Source organism: Elaeis guineensis, chromosome 5 (assembly GCF_000442705.2).
Source record: "Elaeis guineensis isolate ETL-2024a chromosome 5, EG11, whole genome shotgun sequence".
Classification (NCBI taxonomy): Eukaryota; Viridiplantae; Streptophyta; class Magnoliopsida; order Arecales; family Arecaceae; genus Elaeis; species Elaeis guineensis.
The window spans coordinates 15,542,437-15,562,201 of NC_025997.2; the positions used below are offsets into that span (position 1 = coordinate 15,542,437).

At 35.9% G+C, this 19,765-nt stretch overlaps 2 protein-coding genes across 2 annotated transcripts; both read right to left on the reverse strand.

Annotated features, from left to right (window-relative positions):
• Positions 1 to 1,712: 1,712 nt before the first annotated feature.
• Positions 1,713 to 7,257, reverse strand: LOC105044989 (uncharacterized). The gene is given in 5 exon segments (XM_010923124.3): positions 1,713 to 2,069; positions 2,393 to 2,536; positions 5,916 to 5,933; positions 5,936 to 6,633; positions 6,976 to 7,257. Coding segments are annotated over 4 exon segments (747 nt in total). The 5' UTR covers positions 6,513 to 6,633; positions 6,976 to 7,257; the 3' UTR covers positions 1,713 to 2,061.
• Positions 7,258 to 13,190: 5,933 nt separating this feature from the next.
• LOC105044990 (probable NADH dehydrogenase [ubiquinone] 1 alpha subcomplex subunit 5, mitochondrial) lies at positions 13,191 to 18,650 on the reverse strand. The gene is made up of 2 exons (XM_010923128.3): positions 18,188 to 18,650; positions 13,191 to 13,525 (listed from the first exon to the last, which is right to left on the reverse strand). The coding sequence occupies exons 1-2, from the start codon at positions 18,507 to 18,509 to the stop codon at positions 13,341 to 13,343; spliced, it is 507 nt and encodes a 168-aa protein (XP_010921430.1). The 5' UTR covers positions 18,510 to 18,650; the 3' UTR covers positions 13,191 to 13,340.
• Between the last annotated feature and the right edge of the window lie 1,115 nt (positions 18,651 to 19,765).

Consider the following 19,765-nt stretch of genomic DNA (forward strand, 5'->3'; position numbering starts at 1 on the left):
CACCGGGTGGAGTCCGTTGAAAGCCATTTGATGGGCATTTTATATTTTATATTGTATCGGATTTTAAAATGATTCGTCGAGACACAGGGTGGACTTATAGAAATGGCTTAGTTAATGAACGCATATTGCAGCATATTTTTTTTTTTTTTTTTTTTTTTTTTGCCCTTATCAAGCGTTCTAGCGGCTAAAGATGGTTAACTTGATTCAGTGTGGATCAATGCGGAAAAAATGAAATGTCAAAAGGAATCGGCTACTAGGAATAATATCATCCTCTTGATCGACACCCTATATGGCATCATCCTCAAAGACACCATCCTCTGCACCTCTCTGCCACGCTTTACATATTGTTAAGTAAAATTGTAAATAAATCAGATTGATCCATGATCCAACTTGATACAATCTGATTAGATTGGATTCAAATTTATTTAAAAAATATATAGAGCTGGGGCAGGTTCAAAAATTAGACCCATTCTCTTTTTCGATCGGATCTGAATTTTTTAAATTTAAACTCGACCTGACCCAACTTGACTCGTAGATATTTTTACATTAATTTAGATCCTAAAATATATGACCTGACTCAATCTAATTCGATCCGGACTCAAATATAAAATCTGAATTTAATTAGAGTGACTCACCCAAATAGGATTTGAACTTGGACCAAAATTTTGCAACTCTTTGATCTTCTCCATCCAATTCTCAAACTAAAAATCTTCAAAGCTAAAAATTTTTCAAACCTTTCGATTTTTTTATTCTAACTGTTATAACATATATAACAACCCGAAGAAGAAAGACTAAATAGATTCTTAATAACTTAAATGAAGAACATCTCGATTACTTCTACTTTTTGCTAGACTCAATTTTTTAAATCTTCTGATTTATATTTATTGTGCCACGAGACACAAAACAAGAGAGTTTTTTAAATTCTAACTTTATTTTGTTGATTTAAGAAATTTCAGAGCATGCTTTAATATACATAGATATTGTACCATTCATAATATATGCAATCTCATTTTTACCATATACAAATATTCTCTTTGTACGATGTTTTAAATTGAGACAACTATATCATCATAAAAAAATTTATGTTTTTTTTTTATTTTCTTTTTTTGTATAGATTTCTGAAATCTTGTCTTTTTTCAAAAACCGCTTAGTTCTCCCTGCTATTCAATACAATTAATTATTAGATCCAGCACTAAATTCACTGATGATAAATTTCAAATAAATTAAATCCATGATCTGACACGATCCGATCTGAATCGGATCTATATTCCATGAATTGGGACAGGATTATACATGATCCGATCTGATCCAATGATATAATGGATCAATAAATTCGATCATGGACCCTATCCGATCCGATTTTTTATCGGAGTGAATATGAATCCAATTTCAAGACCTGATCAAGAAATCGGATTAGATTGAGATCACTCAGAACCCGGTCCGATCCGACCCAGACCTATTATTAAATCTGGGTATGGATCTAATTTCAAAATTTGATCAAAAAATCAGATCGAATTGAGATCACTCAAGATCCGACGCGATCCATTTGCAGGCCTATTATTAAGTCTGTCCAATAGCTGGCTGCCCCTATAAAGATAAAAATAAAATTAAAAATCTTGAATCGCGATTGCACCAGTAACCGAGCCACATTTTATCCGCTAGTGGCGTGGTAAGCATTTTAGCAGCATCATATTTCACTCTTCTTGGCCCTGCCCGAAACGTCTGTCAACCAAAAGAAAGTATATGAATGCCAAAGTACGAGGTCAGAAGGAAAAGACGCAAATCTGTGCCAAGGAGGATGGATGGCCAACAAGGATCAGCAAATTCTAAGCAACAAGCTTATTGTCATGTGCATGCAATGTTTCAAAGGCACAGTCTTCATATGTACATAGGATTACGTGGAAATACATTACGATTGCTGATCACTATAATGGGGTGATAATGTTGGAAACCTGCATTTAACCACTGCTTTGCTTTGAGATGGCTTCTAGAAGATTGAAGGTGCAGTTCAACCTGCACCTCTGCTTGTTTTCCCATGGTCGTCCACCCCAGAAACTGGTTCTACACTGCTGCAAAAAGAACACAATATTACCAACAAAATCCAAACTTACCAACAGACACATGGCCAAATATCAATTAGGACAATGCAAACTAGTATCACGAGTTCCAACTCTTTATGGGCTTGGATATCAATTAGGACACAACACCCCCCACCCCCACCCAACACCCAAAAGAAAAAAAAAAAAGAAAAAGGATGCATGTTCCCAGCAGGTGGTGTCACGATGCTTAAGTTACAAAAAATTGGACTTTTGAACCGTTCCTGACTAATTAATATCTGAAGTTCAATTTAGATAATAGAAAGCTAAATCTTAAATCATGCCAGAGAGCATACTTGGGGGATGCTGAACTGGAATCATGCGAGCCAATTGCTGAGAATTATGGTAAAACTGAACTGAGATCAATGCAGTCCTTGTTCCTACTGAAGATTCAGGTGAACCATGAAAGCTCAAAGTAGATCTACCTCTTGAAAGAAGTCCTGATAAGAAACCCCGAGGCTATTAAAAATAAGAAATTTAACCACTCAAATATGGGCATTCAGAAAATAAACTGCCTAACGACATGCATATTCAACTTTGTATGCTGGCTTTGATGACACATGATTGCACGTTTCTAAAAACGGCATTTGAGTTAATAGCATTTGTACAAAATGAAGCAAACAATTCAGCAGAGATTTTCTAATGGATTTTTTCAACAAGCAGCTTACTACATATGATTGCCAACCAATTTATGCTCATCCATCATTTTATACCACAAATTTGTAGACAACATAGTTAGTGTTTTGAGAGTTTTCCAGAATCAGTTTGCACATGAAGATGATGCTATAACAAAATGTCAAAAACTGAAAAGTGAGATATCTCAGAGAATTTTTGACTGTCATTATAATGTGACTGAAGTTGGAAGATGATGTTCATAATCCAGAGTCAAAACAAAGACAAAATTATTGCCTAGAAATTCATTAAAAACCAACAATAGTTAACGAAACTAATGCATAGGAACACAGTAAAGGTGCCAGACTTTATAGGAATGTAGTAAAGGTACCGAACTTTCTGCAGTAATTATATTAAACCTTCAAACACCTTTACCAGGGATCAATAAAATGTGCATTTTTCTCTCATCGAATATCTAGCACACTTTTTCTTTCTAAATATTGAGGGTGAAAGTGGTATGGATAATATCTGTCCAGATATATTTTTTTTGTATCAAAATCAATCCGGATATGGACAAAAATTTGAGGATCCGATCAATATCGGTATTTGTATACATATCCATCAAACAAAAATGGATATGGATATAGATAGACAACTATCCGATCCGTATCCGAATATCCGAATCTAGCTGCAACCCTATATAATTTTATATAGCACTTATTAATTTTTAAGAAAAATATACAAGCATATAAACATGCTATTAATCTGATTTATCATCTATTTGGTAATATCTTTAATTTTATAGTCATAAAATTTAATTATCCAACTTATATCCGTAATTATAACCACACTTTCAGTATTCAAATTGTATACGTATCCATTTAAAACAAATATGGATATGAATTGTTGTATCCGAACAATATCCGTATTTGTATTTGTATTCATCAGAAAAAACAAAAATAGAAATGGATGTGCTAGTATCTGATCCGTATCTGATCCGATTTCAGCCCTACCAAAAATCAATTTCAATCCTCTAATCTTGATGCTACATGTGAACTGAAATCCCTGATTAAATCCGAGTTAAGAAAGCTAAAAGAACAGAAAGGGCATATATTATCATTTGCCATCATGGATGCCGAGGTGCTTAAGCCTTTGATGTCAAGGCACATCCCCCAATGGCCTGCCTCTACTTGGATTTTTAAGAGGCTGTTCTGCAACTGATGGTGACTGCCTTAGTGTCACCTAGTGTCTAAACAGCTACGCAAAATTCTTTATAGAATAATAAAAGAGCATAAGTTCTTTGGCATCTTACTGTCTTCTGAACTTGTGGATATAAAAATAAACTGATGGTTGTCATGCTTAATGTGATTTTTTTTTTTAATAATCATTATATAGTCACTATGCATACTTGTAAAAATATAGCCCACTGTCATTTACATTAGATTTAATGAATAACAACTTGTAATTTAAATTGACTACAAAGTAATCAAGAGGCTCAATGCGCAGGATCGTCTAAGTGCTCAAATGGCCTTAGAATAACAGGAGAAGAAGCTGCAAGTGCATAGATGCACCATGGTCAAGGTTGGCTTCTAATACTACCATCTAACAATTCACAGATCAGAACAAAGAAAGAGATACATCAGTTAAAGAAATGTAACAAGTTTTTCTTATAAAGTTTGATTGCACAAACAAAAAACAAGGACCAAATTTAACATCCTCCATTACTGTTCTATGACATTTAACTATATTTCTATTATTTCTGAGAAAAATTGCACTGCCACTCATCCAAACACTTATTCAAGTGGAAGGAGGGTTTCATCATCATCAAATGCGTCCCTTTCATCTGATTGTTTACCACTTAACCCAATAGATTAACCTGCTAAATACTCTCCATCAGAGAGTCTCATTTATCCGGTAAAGTGCGTACAAATATCATCCAACAAAAGTCTAAAGAGCTAAACGTCAGCATTGCATAGATGCACATGACAACCTACAAGGGGAAAGAATAGAAGACAAGAATAGTGAGGAAAAACATTTCATGTGTCTATTTAATGCACATTAGCATTCATTGCATCTACTGTGAAGATGACATGTGATGTCCCATTAAAGGCAATGAATGCTAACTGGGGTCCAAAAACAGGTTGAAGTCCAAAGAAAGCATGCTTATTACCAAAAAAATGTCAGTTACAACATAGTAAATTTAGATAACTAAAATTAGGAAAGACCTATGAGATCTTAACAGAGAAGTCTGATGACAAAAAGGAAGAGCTACTTTAGAAACCAGTAAATAATTAGTAAATGCAGAAATTAAGAAGCATTTATGAAGTCTTTAAAGAAGCCAAATACTTATGAACCAAAAAAAGAAGCCAAACGATTTAAAGGAAACAATACTCCAATGTCAATGACTGCATAATAGCATAGGAAATCAAACCATGAAAAGACTAATGACAACTTTATGAAGAAGCATAACAATGAAAAAGAAAGATCTACTTTAAAAACTCAGAGAGCCTTGTAAGAACTATATGCTAACTTCTGAATAAACTAAAAAGAACTATGAAAAGTATCATTGTGATGGTTATGCACATGCTAGGCAGAACAAACTTACCTAGAGAAAACTGTGTAGAAGACCTGATGTGTATTTCCCATCCACGCAGACATTAGATCAATTAAAGCATGTTATATGAATGCAGTCATAGTCTTGAAATACAACACCATCACAAATTATACAACATAAAGATATTGCAGACGTAATGCTTCTTTCCATTATCGCAGATGGAGATAATATTAGTTTACACAAACCCTGATTTTCTTTACCCATAAACATCTGAAGAAATAGTTGCTATACGAAGCAGAGAGCAATAAAAAACCACAAAAGAATTCAACTGTTCAAATTAATTTATGTCAATAGATGAAACAGTATAACAACCATTTCGAAAATAAACAATGCAAATAGGCGTTACAAGTAAGACCAACTATATTGTAAAATATAAATAAGTAATTCAGCAAAATTCTTTTCTTGGCCAATATCAGTTTGATGTAGGAATGCTTACGCATACATAAATTTATGATGTAATATACATGGTTTATAACTGGCCTAACTATTATTGCAAATTTGCAAGTAACAACAGCAATCCAAGCCAAACAACAATAGCAAAAAGCAAAGATCGACATTATGCAGAGGCAACCATAATTTAGTGTGCTGCTAACCTTGCCAAATTATCACAGGCAGAAGAGAGTAGTAATAATCAAGGCACCCAAGTTGCTGCTGGAAAACGATTTGCCATTTTTCATCTTCTTTAATGCTTTCATCCGTTCAATCCTTGCCCTTTTCAACATAGCAAGCTCAGATATCTCCCTGATCAGCTTCCTGTCAGAAGCATCTAATGTTGGCGAGTTGGGAGGCCGGGGTGGTTTGGGAGGCTTTTTACAGTTCTTCTTCTTAGGCTTCTCTGCTCCTGTCTTATTCTCCAAAGAACCCACCTTTCTCTCAGCTCCAAACCTCTTGTCCACCAAAGTTCCTCCATTAGCCTGAGGACCTTCAACATTACTATTACCCGAGTGCACAGATTCCTCGCCCTTAATAGATCCATCAATGCTAACAAAACCACTCCATACTCTATTCAGCACCTTTTTAGCCTGTCCGACGCTCGAGCCCAGAGATGCTTCCTGTCCATTTATTACAGATCTTGTGCCGCTTTCCAGGTCGATCAGAACACCTCCTTCCATTGAACTCTTTGTATCCATAACAACCGTCTCAGCCTCCCAATTTTTTTTAACAAAAAAGAAAGCTTTTTTACCGACCATTCAGATTACTTTCGGAGATTCCATTACCGGAATCTCCATCCCTCATTGTAATCATCACGAGACACACCTCCATGACTTGACAAAACCTATCTTCCTCCATTCGAATAAAGTGAAATCAAATCTACATCAAGAAAAATCCGGTCTTTTGCCTTCAGAAAAAAAAAAAAAAAAAAAATCCTAGACCTTCCAAAGATAAAACAACCATCTTATCCTCAAAGTACGAGCCCAAATTCAAAATATAGCCCGCCAATCCCCAAAAAACCAAATGCTATTCCTCAAACGCTAAAATAATAATAATAATAATAATAATAATAATAATAATAATAATAATAATAATTTTTTAAAAAAAATCCTCGCTTTATACCTCAAATCCCGAACCCAAACAAATAAAAGGAGAAACTCTAGAATCCAAGGAAAAATAAAACCCCTTCATCAACTAAAGAGGATCGCCATCGGTGCTTACCGTCAAACCGAAATATCATGACCTTGGATCCGATCCATGCCAGAACCTTGATCACGTCCCAATAGAATCCAAGAACCCCACAAAAAGAGAGGGAGAGGGAAGGAGGAGACAAATGTGTGGAGGCCCTCTGACGATAATTCCAGAGTTGGCAAAGCTACGGCCTCGGCATTCGGAGGAGCGGAATTGGGCTACAAGGAGAGCAGAAAAGAACCCAAAAAAAAATTAATGAAATAAAAAAAATTATGAGCTATTGAGAGAAGGCGATGCGCTAAAAATGGTAATCAGTTGATCCGCCGCCCTTGGCTCACCTAACATGAACCAAGCCCACAACACCGTCTAAATTAGACGGAGTTACATAGTCCACGGTTTGGAGTAACGGAGGAACAATACATACCAGATGACTCCGTTTACGTTACGCCGCCCGACGACTGCTGCTGGAATATACCACGATCTTTTGTTTCCTTCTCTGCTTGAGAATTGTATAGAATTGAGACGGACTGACGGAGAGATTGACAGGGAGGAAATGCTCCAAATAATTTTTTTTAAAACAAAGAAAGAAGTGGTCCACAGGTGTTGAAACATCTGTGGGAAGAAAGAAGCCCACTACCAACCTTGGTTCATGAAGAAGAAAGGCGGATTAAGGACCAAGTCTGCTGGTTTCTCTGCATATATTTTAAACATGTTATTCTAGCGGCCAAACAATAGGCAGGTTGGTATACTAATCTAGTTGTCTTTAATCGTGCAGGGAAACACACGTATAGTTTCAATTTGATTAAATATTTTTTTTTCAGAAAAGATTAGAGAGAGCTTTAATGTTCGTTAGAGGGTATACGCAATTTCTGAGTTTGATATCTCAATCCTAGGTGCGAAACTGAGGGCAGTTTGAGCGGGAGTTGGTTATGGGTGGCTGATCCTAAGGTTTGATTTCATCTATATTAAGAGCAACTCCGCTCCGCAGATGATATTTTATTTTTTGATTTTATTAAATATATTTATATTAAATTAATATAAATTATCTTTTCTATTTTAAAAATATAGATATATTTTGATACTTTTCTAATATAATATTTGATGATATAAGCTGTAAAGCTTCTTTTTCTTTTTCTGAAAAAGGAGTATTGAGCTGTTGATGTTTGTTCACAGCCAATTTAATTTTAAGCAATGGAGAAGTTGGGAGAGATTTTTTCGCCTGTTTTAATCACCTTCTTTTGCTGGGCTATCATGTCTCACCGGGCACATGGGTTGCAGGATTTGCAGTTTAGTGAGGACGGCGGTCTTCTCTTGTTGACCGGCTGAAGCTGGCAGACAGACCAGGCTTAATTACTGGGAAAAACATGGCTTAGATTCAATTAAAAGTACTATGCAATCCAACCATCATTTTAGATAATCGTCAGAAATGTCGGAATATAGAGTGGAAAAGGATGGTGTTAGCGGAAAGCTGAACAATTGAGTCCTTTCCTTTCATGCTCAAGTGCATCAGACCCCCCTTCGAGCGTTAGACGAGCGATTCAGTCATCGGAAAGAGATCACGTGGTGAGCCCGGGATTTTGGCGTAATTTGGGAACGGCGAGGGGAAGTGGAGACAGGTTTAACGGGCCTTATTGTCTTTGAAAGCTCTTTTAAGGGACCTTATCTACTGGGACTTAAAGAAATTCTATATATCGATATCCGACGTATAGTGCATTATTTTATCCAATTAATCTATATATTTATTATTTTTCAATACATATTTAATATCTATAAATTAATTTTTTTATTTAAAATTTTATATAATAAAAATATCTCAATTTTTTAAAAAAAATTATAACATACTGATGTAATACAGTCTAAAATGTCAAAATATGATCTAAAATATCATACGAGAAAGATATTTTTATCCAATCATTTTTAATGCACATTTAATATCTGCAGACTAATTTTTTTGTTTGAAATTTTAAATAACAAAAATATTTTTATTTTTTAAAAAAATTATAATATTTTATGCATATTATAGATACAGAATATCATAACATTAACATAGAATATCATAATTTTTTCAAAAAATCAAAATATTTTCGTCATATAAAATTTTTAAATAAAAAAATCAATCTGCAAACATGAAATATGCGTTGAAAATTAATAATTATGTGGATCAATTAGACAATATGGTGTACTCTACATCATATTTTTTAGACTGCCTACGGTGCACAAAGTATTTCGCTTGAGACCCATGGTACCCACTAACTGAATGCTCTATATTTAACAACGGCCCTTTTCAACGCATAGAATCAATGGAGCCTGCAAGCCCACAGGTTGCTCGGTGCCAAATAATGGCTTCCAGTCATCAAATGTTGCTAGAAATGCTACAAAGTCATAAACAGTTCAGAAATTATTTAAGGAGACCATTCAGTTGGAGGGATGCTCAACTGTATAAATATAGCGGCTACTGTAAGTGGACATGTAAGCCATATTACTCTGTATTTTGTTTTCAAGAGTAATCTAAAATTGGATCAGCCACAAAAAAATATATATAGTTGCAGCTTCAAAAGAATTTACGGGCTTAGTCAATAAAGAAAAAAATAATGTTGCTGATATTCCATTTTATATAGTTAATAATGCTTTTGATCTTCATGTTTAGGTTGGATTTTTAATAGTTTCTAACTTTGTAAAGTTCAAATTTGATCCATATTTTTTCAGTTATTTTAATATGATCTTTTCTCCGGATTGCAACCATTTTCTCTCGTTGGAAGTCCCTGCTAGCATCAAGTGGTGATTATGTGGCTGATTATATGGTGAACTACTTAAATTGGTGTTTATGTAGCTGATTGGTGATGAATATGGTATGTAGGTGATGATAATATGCCATATAATTTTTGTACAAATCATCAAGTGTCGTATCATCACCTATAAGCTATGTTATCATTTATGTAAAAATATTTGTGATATTTAAAAGCCTAAAAACATAATTTATAGAATATGGGTGGTGATGTGGCATTTATAATTTGATATTTTTGATAAAAAATTTTACAGAACATGTGATATCATCATCCTTGTACCATATGAAGCCAAACTCCCCTTTGGCTTTGAGTCCTCACCTGGTAATTGTCCCGAGTTACAGTTTCTTTACAATGAGCCGGGAACCATTGTGAGACTGCTGCTGAAGCATGGGAAAATAAAATATGGCAATACCACATTTCGTGTTTCCATATTGTTGGCTCCCGGATCAGTCTAGGGTCACTATGTCAAAGAGGTCAAACACAATTTGAGGACTAGAGTTGTCATGGCTTCTATTAAGAACATCAAACCATTACAAGATCGTTTTACCCCATTACAAGGTCACCATATGAAGCAAAGGAAGCAAAATTTATAACAAGGCCTAGAATCTAAATTTCTATATTGTGGGCCACAGCAATTCTGGGAAACAAGCATCGCAAATAGTTCATTCTATTTGACGGCCCTTCTCCAAATATCCCTGATCTCCTAAATCTTGGTGAAGGTGGCATAATCCTATGTCATTTGCTCATATCGCCCAGGACTTTACCAATTTAATAAGCAGATACTTTTAGCATAAGCTCAAATCAGGTCATTACATGGATGTTTATATCGGTATAAACTTAAATGAGGTCGTTGTGCATTGGCTGCATGTAGTTTCCTGCTAGTCACTTCGTTTCTTTGGAGATATATTTTACGGATTACAATTGCAATTGCAAATATTTTTAGCCACATAAAAGAGCATTTCTCTTGTAGAATTTTAATTGCATTTATCGCGGAGATCGAAATAGCCATCACATCAACATGGAGACACATTTATCCAAATCTTTATATTATTTTATACAGTCGCAGAACTTTAATCCTGCTTATGGAGCTCCTCGGGGCGAGTTATCATCCAGTAGACGCATCATTCTATCAAAAGGCATTTACAGAACTGCAGTGAGAGGCAGCACCTTGGACAAATCAGATTACCAATGCTTATTACTCAAAAAAGAGGTTTGGCTTTAGAATAAGAAAAACATTCACATCAATCTTACCAGTTTGGAGGGATATTAGCAGAAATCTGAAGGCGTTTTGGATGTGTGCCTCATTGAATCTTGGCAATGGCAAGAAAATAAGATTTTGGGAGGATCCATGGATCTACCCTTCCCCCCTTGCATTTTTGTTTGTTGAGTTATATGAAACAGTGGTGAAGAGAAATGCCACTGTTGCTTCTCAATTGAGTTATAGGGATCAAACACGGTCTGTAAGATGTAGGGGCCCTCTTTTTTTTGATTGAAAATATTCAATATTGTTCAGCTGACCAGCCAGTTTGGAAACTTACTTCTAATGGTTCTTTCTCTATTCATTCCTTCTATAAATTTTTGAACTATAGAGAATTGCTTTGGCCATTTTATAAAGTAATTTGGAAAACTGCAGCACCTGAAAAAGTAAAAATATTGTTATGAGTGGCTCTTAAAAATATGCTTCATACAAGTGATGTGCTGCACAAGAAAAGTTGGGAAAGAGGATTCAGATACCTCCTCTATGGTGTCAGACAAGAGACTATCTCCCATTTGCTCATCCGATGCCCTTTTGCCAAGAGCTTGTGGTTTGCCATCAAAACTCAACTCCACATCGATGGATGGCTTAAGAATATTACGGATTTATGAGGTGGCCCGAGAAAAAGAAGAGTTCATCGCAGCTTCAGAAATGATTGGGATCAATTAGCAATGGGAATGTGTTGGCACTTGTAACTTAAAAGAAATTCAAGAATTTTCCTGCACAAATATTTTTCTGCCATTGCCACTATCCAAAAAGCTCTTCTTTCCTTTACTGAATGGGAACATCTTTGCTATGAAAACTCTAAAGAAAACCATCAATTGATGTGGAACCTTTGGGGATCACTTTTAATCAGATAACTTTTAAGTTCTTTTGTCCATTCTTCTTTGGATTAGAGCTCTGTTTTGCCTTATAATCTAGAGCTATGGTGTATCGAAGCTTGCTCACATGCTCTATAACCTTCACTTTATCTCTTCTTTCCACATTTTTTAAGGGAAGCTAACTGCTTCTTCCATTTTACTTAAAAAAAAAAATTCAGTGAGAGATGAAACGTTAGGAAGAGGCAGACGACCAGGTTCTTGTGGGCAGAGGCAACTATCGTAGAGGAAAATAGATACTACCTAGATGGTTTTAGATCATAAAATGCTGAAAACTTAGGAGAAAGATCATAAAAGGTGGTTTAGAGTAAGCATACTTCTCGTCTCCCACATCTAAGCATATGATACCCTTGAAGAACACCTCAACACGGTGAATTCATTGCACAGGCTTGCATGCCTCTTGAACCCAAATCTTAAACCATAGGTGAGGTATGGTTCCCAAATATAGAGCACTCACATTTAAGATGGGCCAATGGGCTAGGTGGGTCCTAGCCAACAGTGCTCTAAACTACCTAAAGAGATTGAGCTGATTTCTTGTCTCTACGCCAGCACAAGTAGATGTTGAAAATAAATTATACAAATTATGCATACCATTTGGAAAGCTAGTAAGGTTATGGACCGCATTAAAATATAATGACTGAGCCCTGCGATTCACAATTGATTCAGACATCAGCCAGTTCTCTGAACTTGGTATACCAGCAAGGAATATACTTCAGACAAGTCCCACCAACCAGGTCATACTACAAGCCTTCACAAAGTCCTTCAGATTAAGAAGGGAACAGAATATTTACCCAAAAAAAGAAGGGAACAGAATGATGTAGCACGAACAATGAATAAGTTGATGAACTGGTAATGCACCTTGATTCATCCATTCATGATTCCCTTAATTGGTGCTATTCTGCCATTATATTTCTTTCAAGATTCAGAGAGTCCTGGCAATGTCGACAGAGAGGATGCTGGTATTGCAAGTCTCAAATGTCTTAGCAAGAATCAAAGAAGAAAGATATCTCATGTTTTTTTTTTCCCCATATGATATTGTTGGGAACGTTTGGCACAAATACAAACACCAAAGACAAACTTGGTTATGCCGCCTTTTTGGCAAGAATTCAACACCAGAACAAGATTTGGCATCGAATAAATATAAACCATAAAAAGGAGCTAGAATTTACCAACTATTGGACCGGCAGTTGACCCCATCAAAACAAAATTTTTGTTTCGCACAATAGGCAAAATCATCACTATCACCCCCACCAAAGTCCTAAGTAGATTTTCAACCCAAGACCATAGAAATGTTAGGAATGACAGTTCCCATGAGTTGAAAACACATTAGCAACAGGTATTTTCCTATCATTATTTTTCTCATAAGAGAAAGCAAGGTTATTCATGACTAACATAATATGAAGCCAGAATAGCGATCAAGAGGCATGACAACAGCTCCAAATATGAGCAGTTCTGAAACCAAACAAAAGCATAATTTTAAGCCTTTGATTGAGTGAAAGGTTCATCCTTTGGAGCAAGTTTCAAAATAACTGCCTCAAACGTCTTGTAGAACTCTTTTGGGAGTGGAGCAGGTCGGTGTTGAGGAACATGTTTCGGAATTGGAGTATCGTCTTCAATGACTTCACATTCATAATCATCTGGAACACCCCAGGGATCCCATTCTGCATTCAGAATAACAAAATTTAAGCTGCAGCATACAAGTCTCATTACATTAGCAATGAAATAAACATGACTTCTTCCTTTCTGAACAACTTGTTTACCTATGATCACATGCACTCATCCACAGTAACTCACGAAAAGTCACTTGCAACTATATCCTAGAAGGCAAGCCGCCAAGCTTTAAGGGCAAGACCTCTGCTTGTACCACTTAAACTGATGCTATTAATACAGTGGAAGCCATATAGGAACTATGATACTAAGGGCCTGTTTGGATGGTGAGGCTCAAAATCCTATGGGATTCATGGTCCAACCATCAAACATATAGAATTATAAACAGGATTAGGCCTATTTTCAACTGTCCGGGACCATCTTTTGAGTGAACTGGCCTAAATCCCATAGGGAGAAAAAAAAAGACCTGTTGACCAGCCCACTTAAAAGGTAGTCCTGGATAGTTGTAAAATGGATATAGTCCATCCTATAATGCTATATTTTTTATGGTTGGCTATGAATCCCATAAAATTTCAAGCTCAACTATCCAAACATGCCCTAACAGTGCTCCACTGCCTGTCCTCGATAGTGCACAATAACAACTGTCCTTGCTTTTTAATAGGGTGGGCCTGGACTGAGAAACAAAATTATTGTCTAAGGACCTATCTCAAGAACTGGCTTTGTACATCATAACAAGCCTGCTGCCAGCCTGGTCAGTTGTACTGTTGCAGTCCAGAGCAAGAATCATGGAAATAGGATGGCACAAACAAAAAGCTTTAGACTCAGTCCCATTGCATTAAAATTCAGGCCAATAACCGGAAGCAGAAAACCACAAGAAATCATTTCTGTATAACTAGGTAAATGGATTCCCAAAAACAAGGGTCCAGTGCATAAGGCCCCTGCCACTGTGGGTCTATGGATGGTCAGATGCGTCCTCATAAATTTTCCAATGTGGGTTCAAGTTCTATAACTCCTTCCCCAGGCTCTTAAGATTCAGCTCCCTGTCTGGCTAGATATCTCTCTGATTCTTACTTGCAGACTTGCAATACATCTCAAAGCAGTGAACCCACCATCATTTAATGTATCACCACAAACAATTAGTTGGACCACCAGCTACTGCTATAATGACAAGTGAAGAAAACAGGAGCCACATAACTGGCTTGGACCGGATCAGTCCAAAAGCTAAGGCTAACTAGTTCAGTTACTTGAAACATACCAAAACTTTCCTCAGCAAATTATATGCCAAATAGTCTACTAGACACACCCAACATGAGTTATCCACAATGATGGATACAATTACACACAAAACTAAAGCTTGTCTACAGTCATAAGCAGAATCATGTATATACTTTAAATGACAATAAATATATAAATTAAGATTATTAAAGAATTAGAATTACAGAGAAAAAAATGCTTGTAATGAAGTTCTGTCACAGATAATAATATATTCTTAGAGAATTTATCTGTCCAATTGTAGTTCAATGATTAACACCTATAAACAGGATGTCAAGAAATAGTGGTAAGAAAATATTGAGTTCAAGACTTCAAGTATTTGCTCCTTTATTTTGTAGGAGTATCAAATGGTATTGCCACAAATTTTATTGGTTAAAACTAGTAGCAAACCAAGAGATCCATGTGCTAACACACAAAACAAACTTCCATATATATCACAAATCATCACATGTGGTACATACTAATACAACCCTTTCACAGAACTTTGGGCATCTCATTCCTCCAAGATCATCGCTCTGCAGACCTAGACCATATGTCCAATCTTCAAAGCATGGGCTCAAAACAAACCCAAGCCATGCTCTGGAAAGTAGTAGGGACTAGCAAATAGTCTTTCTGATCACACAAAGTGAAAGGTCAGAGCAATTCTACACACAAACAGATGGAAGAGGGAAAGGTCTAGCCCATCAATGGATCTGGACAACAATGAGAGCTACAAGTCTTCCATTTTCAGGCCAAGCAGCTGCACTTGCAAATTTTAATCATTTTAGAAATGTCTAGAACAAGAAGAACATGTAGGACCTTTTGAGATATTCGGTCTCTTTAACCTATTAAGCTTTGGAAAGAGATTGACAAAATTTAATCATGGACAACCAAATAACATGTAGGACCTCTTCCAGAACCCATTAAGTACAAGGGCCTAGAGCAAAACAATGCATCGCATTCTCATTGTTCTGCCTACATAGTTAACATCATTGAAGAGGTCCAGAACATAGCACTATTGTTTTCCTTAGACAAAATATTTCCATGTCTATGTCCACATGAAGACCTCCATACCAAAAGACAAAATCATTCTACATATCCCTGTCCAAAGTACAACACATTACCATCAACAAGGAATATTTTCAGACAGATACTGACAGCATACCTAATTTCTGTTCTTCTTTCAGTTTGTTCCTGCAATTCGAAGCAATTTTAGCAAACTCAGCAGATACACTTCCTGCTAAGCCTCAGTAAAAATGGGACTGCTAATAATCACCTCATCTTTCAACCTCACGTATCCACCATAAAGGAATATGTGTCCAAAGGCATGCAGCAAGTTAGACCGAAGAAAGATGTATCTAACCGCACTAAGACATTCTGAAAGAACAACACCTTAGCAGAAAAGTCCATTGTAGTCAGAACATCACTCTTTTATATTGTCAGTATGTTTAACTCCTATGCTTCTACTTGTTTCAAACTTGATGCTTTTTCCTCATACCAAACACCCCCATAACATTAACATTTTCAACATCATCCACCTCTTTATCGCCTAACAATCCAATGGATACAACAAAGTGAATCCTGCTATAGCCCCACAAAGTTGTCCCTCAAGTAAGCGTGCGTACAACAATCACATTGCACCACAAAATCAACACTTAATAATGTGTATCAAATACCACAAAATATCATATAGATACTGATGCTAATTGCAATACAAATGTTTATTCTCATAATGATTTTTTTCTTAACACTTTGCTTAAGAATGTAGCCTTTGACAAGAATGAATGGTTAAGTTGTGTCACTAAGCTTAAATCAAAAATATCAAATATGGTAGTTCATTACAAGGCCCTCCATAATTCCAATTTTAGAATGCAAAATACAAATACATTCAAAGTTGCCTTCCCAGATCCAATTTAACATCAGAAAGTGTGAATATAATGACAAAGAATATTACAAGCAAAAATACTGGTTTAATATCTATGATTACTTGGGGGAATTAGAAATCTTATAATATGTTGCCCCAATGATTTTTAAGATCATCAAGAATGACCTGGGAATAATGAAAATTTACCTGAACCTTGGCGCTCTAAGATATTTGACCTTAAAGAGGCTGTTCTTCTTTAAATCTTAGCTAAAGACTACAATATACTACTCAACTAACTCAAGTTTTGGTTTTTCTTGATCCACAAAAAGATAAGATTCAAGGCTGTGTATGACTAGTTATATTGACCACCTGAGAAATCCACAGCACCAACAAATTCTCTCATAGTCATCTGACAATTAAACACAATCTCCACTCCTCTTAGTGCTATAAAGATAATCATTATTTGCTCAAAATCTAAGTCACCCAAACTTCTTTCCCACATGCTTTATTATAGTGGTACTGCACACTAAAATGTGGTAAGGTCGGAGTATCTACCCAAGTGCAGTAGTCACTATTTGGTGTTGGTTGATAATCTTCACCTCCTCTGTGAACGTTATGGCACTACAGGCAACCATCATCATCATGCCATGGTTAAAGACATCCAAACTTTAATGTTCCAATACCATTTCCATTACATTATGTTTACTCATGCCAGTCATACAAGTACTGACTGCAAATGAGAAATGTGCCACCCTCCACTCATCTTATTGAAGTGCAGTTCATCTCAAGCGCTTCACACATGAATGGATCCTAGGTTTTATGGCTCAAAAAAGGATATTTTTAACTTCGGTAACATTCTCATTGCCCAGGAGAAAGTTATAATACAAAAAGTCGGAAAGCCTTCATTATGGATAAAGCCTTCAATCGAGTAAAGTTCACTCATTGCCTCAGAGCTACCATCCAAAAGACAGTAATTTCTGACTTTCACCTCTAATAAAAAGGGGGCCAAAAAACTCGTTGATGCTACAAAGTTTCAGAAAATATGCAGGCCAGACAGAACCTAACAAACACAATGAAAAATAAAAAAATAAAAAAATGTTTCTTTTTCTTCTAACTCTCCCAAATAAAAATATTTCCTTCCATTCTCAAATGACAATACAAGGAATTCCATTTTCATACAATATCTTAACATGAATTCCATGTAATGATCAACGATTTTTTTTTTTTTCATCGCTATACATGATCGCATGATCAGATCCCTAATCCGTCCAGCGACGCCGCTACAAAAAAAAAATCCTTTTTGCCATAAAATTTCGATTTTTATGCTATAAAATACAAGAAAAACCTTAATTCCAGAGAAAAACCCAACCAAGGGAAAGAACGACATCGACTTTCCGGATCAAATACTACTGCCAGATGGGTTTGGTTTTTTTAGTAATCTTTGAAAACTAAATGCAAAAATGAACGATCTTTGATCCGATTATTAGGGGGATAGAGATGCATTCCAAGATGACGAATTCTGTCTCAAAGATCAAAAGAAATGCAAACAATAAAAGGAGAGATTAATCCAATAAAAGTAGAAAGGAGGGGATGGGGGGACCGATCATCTTGGCGATGAGCTTGAGCTCGTCCTGGGCCTCCTCGATTAGCTCCTCAACCTGGCCGCAGCCGATGCGCTTCTCGATCATCTCCCAGTCCTCCTCCTCGTGGCAGACCTGGAGGCGGTGGCGGGTGAAGCTCTCGACGGCCTTGCGGTAGCCCTCGTTCTCCGGCACGGCCTCGATCTCCTTCAGGGTCCGCCCGTACAGCGAGATCAGCACCTCCCGGGCGTTCGGCACCACCTCCAGCCCCACAATCCTCGTCGTCTCCTTCACCTTCGCCACCGCCCCCATCCCACCCGTCAAGAGCCGCCGCAGGAACATCGTACCGCACTCGTAGTAAGATCGTTCTTGGAACTCCTCTCTCCCGCCACCGAGAAGAGAAGAGGGCAAGCTCGGGTTCACTGGATTGAGCGGCCGGAGAAAGCCACGTCGGTCGCGATTGGATCCCGATCCAACGGCTGACGATGGTAAGGTTCAGTTCGATGAGACCCAGTTGAGAAGAAGACGAGCATTTGATGCAAGGCTCAAAACATGGACGGCTGGATCTTAGCAATCATATATCATTGTTTCCCTTTAGATAGATGCAAGTTCAAATTCCATTTTCTTTTTGCAAAGTTACCACGAGGCCATCTTAATCACAATTTATTTAAAAATATCCCGTAGTATGAACAAAGTTTCTCAATATTATTAAACAATAAAATTACCTACACTTCTAAAAGAACGAAGATAAAAATAAGAATAATAAAATTGATCCGATCCGATGGATATACATCCTATCCAAATCCGATCAAACTCAAAAAATAGAGTTTGACTGGGTTTGGATAAAACCCGAAAACTATAATACGGATATGGATAGGATATGGGTAATACTATTTTTTATCCGAATCCGAACTCGAACCCAATCCGAACCTTTGGGTATGGATAATACTCGAACCCATATCCGAACCCATATCCGAATATATATATATATATATATATATATATATATATATATATATATATATATATATATATATATATATATATATACACACACACACACACATATACATATATATATATACATATATATACACACACACACATATACACACACATATATATGATCTCTCTCTCTCTCTCTCTATATATATATATATAATTATATATATGTATGCATGTATATGTATGCATGCATATATGTATGCATGTATATATGTGTGTGTGTGTTAGAAGTGTGTATGTGCATATGTATGTATGTATATATATATATAATTATATATTTGATTTATCTTTATATATAAATCTTAAATTTATAGTTAATGTGATAATTATATTAATTTCATCAATTATCGAATTATATTTATATTTTTTTTTCTTCATTCTCATTATCTTTTAGTATCTCAAACTTTTTTTCACTAAATATTTTTTATTATAGAATAAGATAATTAATATTTTTATATTTTTAAAATATAAAAATTTTAAATTTTTTATCTTTTTGAACAAGTCCTAATAAAGATAGTCTTATTTTATTTAAAAATAATACCTTTCCATCTCTATAAAATCAAGAATATAAACTTATTCAAAATATCAATAAT

Excerpts from the sequence above, each read along its gene's own strand:
- LOC105044990 (XM_010923128.3), bottom strand. The coding sequence starts at position 18,509 with ATGTTCCTGCGGCGGCTCTTGACGGGTGGGATGGGGGCGGTGGCGAAG. Across the intron at positions 13,526-18,187 it reads GCTCATCGCCAAGATGATCG|AATGGGATCCCTGGGGTGTT; the intron begins GTCCCCCCATCC and ends TTCTGAATGCAG.